At 33.9% G+C, this 6,000-nt stretch overlaps 1 protein-coding gene across 3 annotated transcripts in view; it reads right to left on the bottom strand.

Moving 5' to 3' along the window:
* Positions 1 to 454: 454 nt before the first annotated feature.
* The window catches only part of LOC148230704 (kinesin-like protein CG14535), a 306,144-nt gene continuing 300,598 nt past the window's right edge, over positions 455 to 6,000 (bottom strand). For 2 of the 3 annotated variants that reach the window (XM_088194689.1, XM_088194691.1), the window contains 3 exons: positions 5,410 to 5,607; positions 5,112 to 5,330; positions 733 to 3,561 (listed from right to left, as the gene is read on the bottom strand). In XM_088194689.1, coding sequence (XP_088050815.1) covers positions 752 to 3,561; positions 5,112 to 5,330; positions 5,410 to 5,607 — 3,227 coding nt within the window. In that variant the 3' untranslated portion in view covers positions 733 to 751. Of the gene's footprint in view, positions 609 to 732; positions 3,562 to 5,111; positions 5,331 to 5,409; positions 5,608 to 6,000 lie in introns of those variants that run through there. The other variant, XM_088194690.1, reaches the window with a different exon arrangement.

Here is a 6,000-nt window from a genome sequence, read left to right as displayed (position 1 = left end):
ATTATTATTAATATCTACCGTACTTACATATATGTATACAACGTTGGCGAAAACGATTTAATCTTTTTACTCTATATTAATCGAATGTACATACATATTTATATTACCAATTTTACCGAATATAATACTGTAATTTTCGTATAGGTTATTAAAATTATTACTATAAAATAAAATGCTATATCAAAGATTGTACACCATGATATAAAAGCTACTTCAGTTTTATATTATATTTAGAAAATAATTGTAGTATAAAATATGATGTAATATGATATATATTTTTATGTCGAGTATCAAAAGCAGTCTCCCATAATAAATTCGGTTATTTGGTTTTTTTCCACGCAGGATCCTTTTAAAGCTAGGGATAAATTTAGATAGATATATTTATATTATTATATTTAATTTTATTTACTAACAAGCCAAATGATTGTTCATTGTTCATAGTTGATAATTAAAATTTATTATACAATTTTATAAAATTTTATTTACACGAAAATGATGTATCACAATTTAAAAAACGTAGTTTGTAATGTCTTGCCCGTTGAGGATTTTCAGCTTAGACAGCAGCTTAGATCTTAAGGTTTTCTTGGGCTTCCGTTCCGGTGGGGTCACTGTAAAATTTTTCACTTTAAAAATTGTACCGACACAGTTCTAAACACCGAATGTTAGGTCCACATTGAAAGTGTTAGCATGCGATCACAGGATAGGTAAAAGGTAATTTAGAGCCCATGCATATAGTGGTTATGTTTTTATTTCAAAAGTCGCTTATTTCCGCGTCAGTCTCAGCGTTCTTACAGGTGAAAGGGTTTCTTAGCCAAGAGCAAAAGGATCTGTCATGCTGATGTTTATATTTGGCAGTTGTGTGAGCTCTGTTACCTCCGTGTCCATGCGACCTGTGAGCTTTTCGTATCGAGAAGGAGTCGATGCTAGAGCTTTCACTATCTCGAACCACACTGTCGTATCCTGATTCTGCTCTCCTTGAAATCGCAGCTGGGCTGTGCTTTGAAGTTCGCGGAGTCGAATCGTGACCACTGTCGTATCCGTCAGGCTTACTAACAATCTTCGTAGAGCCTATACTCATTAATCTTTGATTAACACGATCTGATAAGGGTTCTGTAGTTATAGGCAAAGTGTGAGACACTTTACTTTCGTTTATGTCACTAGTCATAGGTCTAACTTCTAAGTGTAACGAGGCTTTTTTAGATTCATCGTATGATTCGCTTTCGCATTTCATAGGACTATTTCCATTACATCTAGATTCTTCTCTCAAATTTGGATTAGAAGCACCGTCTGGATGCCTTAATGCCGCTATATTGAGATGCTGTTCATTGGTCAGTTTTGAATACCTTTGAAATCTCCTCGCGAGTGGTTTTTCAGGAAAGAAATTGTGATTATCAGTCGTGAAATTCAGATCGCACCAATCCAAAGCCGATCCAGGTCTTGATATGTTTTGCTGACAATTTTCGCAAAAATTTTCCTGCGGCTTATAAGCTGGCTCGCTATATATAGAACTATTACAATGGAACTCTTCGCCGCCATAAAGCATGTCTGACAGAGACAAAGATTGGCAATAGTTCTGCGGGAAATTCATGTTTTGCTGCGACATGTTTTTGTACATTGCTGTATTCTCCACGTTTGCCATCGCCAATCTTGATTGATACAACTCGTGCAATTTCGCTAATTCGCTAAATTTCTTATCGTGAGATTCATTTTCCCTATGCGTGTTTATATACTTTGGACTACTATTGTATTCTTTGTTATCGTAATCATTGTATATGTTGTATTGCTTCTTAAGATATGGATTCGCGTTTATTTGTCTCTCCATATCACTCAAAACCGACATTGAGTCCGTGAATGTCGAAACTACAGTTAAATTCTCTTGACTTAATATCCTTAAGGGGTGTTCAACTATATTTCCTTGATCTACTTCTGGAAGAGGATTTTCTCTGACGCCCATACAATAAGCAATATCTTCTTCGGTCACTTGAAGGCAAGAGTCTTGCATAGGTACAGGTTCGAATGGTTCTTCTACTTCGATAATCTCTAAAATTTCATCATCATCGTCGATCGGACCTTTGCTCATACCGTTTGCATCGATTTCTCTACTTTGATTTGAAATTATATCATCGTTCATTCTCAACCTTTCTTTTAACCGCACGTCTAAGCTTTCCATTGAAACTTCTCTACTACTTAACTGTTGAATTAAAGGCAAAGCGGGTGGTATTTCGGCCATTTCTTCGCTATCGTCATCATCATCCATTTCTGCACCTTGGCAAGGATTTCTTTGACTAGATTTATATACAACATCAAGTACTTTTTCATTCTCACCTTCTTCTTCACATATCATATTAGGATTTATAACATTTTTAAGACCTGTTCTAATCACGGATTCTTCTATTACATTACTCGTTTTGGTAACGTTCTTAACTAAAGGCATGATCTTATCCGGGCCGTCAAAATCGTCACACGTTTTGAATTGAGTGAGTTCTTTGTATACTGGCTGTGGTTTAGTTAACGTACTCGAATCTCCTTTGGTAACTTTTTTCTGAATTTGACTCGTTTGATTTTCGACCCATTTTCTAATCATGCTTTTCTTGTGACTATCCATATATCCGTATCCTATGCTCTCGTTGCCATGACTCACTAAATGTTCGGCTTGAAGAGGTATAACAGGTACTTGCATCGGTCCATCGACCCAAGTCTCTTTCTTTTTCACGTGTTGTACTTCTTTCATGAAATGTCGAGCTTCTGCGACTTTGTGTTTAGATATTCTAGGACCGTCGATCCATTGTTCGTCGCTGCTCGAAGGCGGTACAAGTTTGCTACTGCCTTCATCGACGCTCGAGTGTTTTACGGGAATTTTTCTCAAAGGCGATGCTTTGGGCGTGAGCATATGAGATGGCGATGATTTAACTGAGTTGTTAGTTTGGATGACGGATTTAATTGGCGATCCTTTGGGCGTTAAATTCTTATGAGTTGGACTTCTCTCTTCAACGACCCTCTGTAAGGTGGGTACTTTACTAAACTTTTGTTCGATGCTCGGCCCTTTTAAAATTTTCATAGAACATCTGTTATCCCCCGAATTCAGATTTGGAATGTAAACAGGAGGATGTTCACCATCTGTCGCGTCGTCAGAATGACCGACGTATATTACAGTATCGGCTGATAAGTCACTACTGGAAGGATCAGGTTCACTACTGCTTGCTTTCGGAGCCTCTTCGCCAGAACTGCCTCCAGAGCCTGAATTTAAATTCGGTATGAATTTAATCTTTCTTCTCCGCATCCTGTGTATCCTGGACGCTAATTGAACAGTCGTTAAAGTGTCTGTGTAGTTTTGCATATTGGGCGACACGTGGACGATCATTGCCGCGTGACACGTGAGCGAGCCCAGACATTCCTTTAAAACGTGGGTCACATTGTGGTCTCTATACGGTAAATGCTTCTGTCCATTGAATATGGCTAACAAGATGTTCCCCATGCCGGATAATGGAATTCCTCCGCTAGACTTCCCCCTATCCGAATTTCCCAGATCGATTAGATGAAGTCTGCTGCGTCCACCGGCAACTAAACAAAATAAAATGAAAAAACGAACATTAGAATTGATTTATGGTCACGCGGAGCGTTTCGAAGGTATTTTTATGTATTATTTTATTTTCAGATTATCTACACAAAACATTTCCGCAATAACAGTTGGGTTTTAAAAGATTTATTACAGCTTCTGTCGAACTAATTTAAGCTTAAAATGTTTATCCATTAAATTTATCTTGTTTCTTAGAAAATTAAAAAAAATAATTACAAATGAGTGCAATGTTGATATAAAGATAACATTTTTTTATATAATAAGGTTAATGGAAATATGTAGCAACTATTCAATAATTGTACGCATGAGGGCAAATATTCATTATAGCAACCTTAAATGTCATGATAGTAAGATTTGTAATGAAAAAAATAAATAAAAACATATAAAATATCCTCTTTAAATGTAGTATTTTCAATTACCTAATTTAATTGTTTTGTATCAATTTATAAATGTTGTTTCTAATATCTGGTATTTTTATTGTGCATAATTAATTAATATTGTATATAGAATCACAAAACATGCTCTCATTAATTTTATTAGGCAAACAGTTATTTCTATGAAATTGAACTTGCTTTCATATTTTTTATTTGTTAATATATGCAGTGCTACAAACAATAATATGTATGTATGCAAAAGTCAATAATATTAATAAATCTTCGCAATTAAAATTTGTGTATACAAATCAAAACAATATTAAGAACAAGTAAATGAGAAGTATTTTTATTTGATCTGGTCGTAAAATATTTAAATACACTACAAAATGCTTAGAAAAACTATTTTTAAATGCAAAATCTATTAAAATGATTAAAAATATAATTAAAACTTTTAGGATACTAGAAATAAGCACTTTAAAATCAATTTTAATATTTCGTAAATCGCATAAATTGTATTTTATGTATATATAATCTTGATTCTTTAATTTCCCCTAATAAAATTAAGAAAATATATATGTTAGATAATTTATGTGCTTTTATACGAATCTATTTGACCGAAAGAAAGTTAAAGAATAAATACTTTTTTTTACTTAATGCAAAAATGGTGACCTTAAATATATTATTAAGGTCCTTTGTTATATAAATAAAATAAATATTAACACTACATATATACATTTTCTATTTTTGTTGATGATCTTAAAATGTATATAGTAGATATGATATTTGATATAGGGTCACTTTACGTTTTAAGCATATTTTAACGGTATGATACATAATAATAACAAACCTAGATTATCAATATTATTCTTCAAATAATATGCAACAACCTGATCGTTAAATTTACAATACGTATTTTCTCAAAACAATTTTTATTATTGAAATTTATTTTCTAAACTATAGATTTGAATCAATTTATTGCAATACAAATTTCAAGTTATTTAACAATTTAATTGGTTCAGTATTAACCAATATAATTATAATCGTATTTAGTTAATTTATATTGTAGGTCAATAATCAAGTTTTCAATGTATATTTATTTACTATTGATCTTATGTGATTAAACACTATTAAATAAATATTATCTACAAAAAAAATCTTACCAGCTCCTTTTTGCCCGACGCTGTATTGATAAACGTGCAGGGTGTACAGAAGATGGCTGTCTCTTCCGTCCTCCTTCCCAGGACCTCTGTTTGCGAGCGCAGCATCCAAAAAGAAAGCCGCCTTCTCCGGCGTCTGGACTCGCAATTCCGAATGGTTCTGCAGTTGAGTACCGAATAAGGGATCGTCTCGCAGATACACCCCAGGGGATTGTTCATTATCTAAGGATAAAAATGAATATCATATCATTTTTTTTTTTTTTTAAATAAATTATAATTTGTTTAAAAAGTAAATACTAACCAGTCGCATGCGCGGCGAGAAGATCTCTCAATTGGTTGGTATGACCGCAGAGTTCTACAGCACTGGCACGTACAGAAAATCGCGTGCCACATTTAGCGCGTCTCTCAGCTATGCCACGAAAGAGCCATGAAATGCCACACGGGATGGCTCCCAGACCGCCTGGTGTTGTTGAATTGCCGACCATTGTATACGACTTTCCTGGGAATAAAGAAAAATAAATTTAAATTTATAATAACACTGCATAAGCTTTATGAGCCATATTAAACTCTAAATGTATCAATGTAAATATAAAAAGTATTATAGATGGTATATTAAAATTTTAAATAAAACGTCTTAACGTTTATCGTAATATGGGAAGTCTCCATTGTGGCGGTAAGCCGAGACCGCTCTCCTAACCTGGTTTGAAATTAAACGGGAAAACTTTGACTTGAGGGGTCATGAGATTGGAAAGGGTGGTTCGGATGCTCGGGAAAAAGGGAGGTTTTTAAATTGTGTTTTACACGAATATTTAGAATGCAAATTAAGGTATGCGTTTATTGAGGCGTAAAAAATATTTGGTCCGTATTAAATATATTGTAAAAATTGTTTTGA

Source organism: Plectrocnemia conspersa, unplaced genomic scaffold, assembly GCF_051122295.1.
Source record: "Plectrocnemia conspersa isolate PC_06_02 unplaced genomic scaffold, ASM5112229v1 ptg000010l, whole genome shotgun sequence".
Classification (NCBI taxonomy): domain Eukaryota; kingdom Metazoa; phylum Arthropoda; class Insecta; order Trichoptera; family Polycentropodidae; genus Plectrocnemia; species Plectrocnemia conspersa.
The sequence above is the reverse complement of the archived record's forward strand: the minus strand, read 5'-3'. Positions and strand labels throughout refer to the sequence as shown.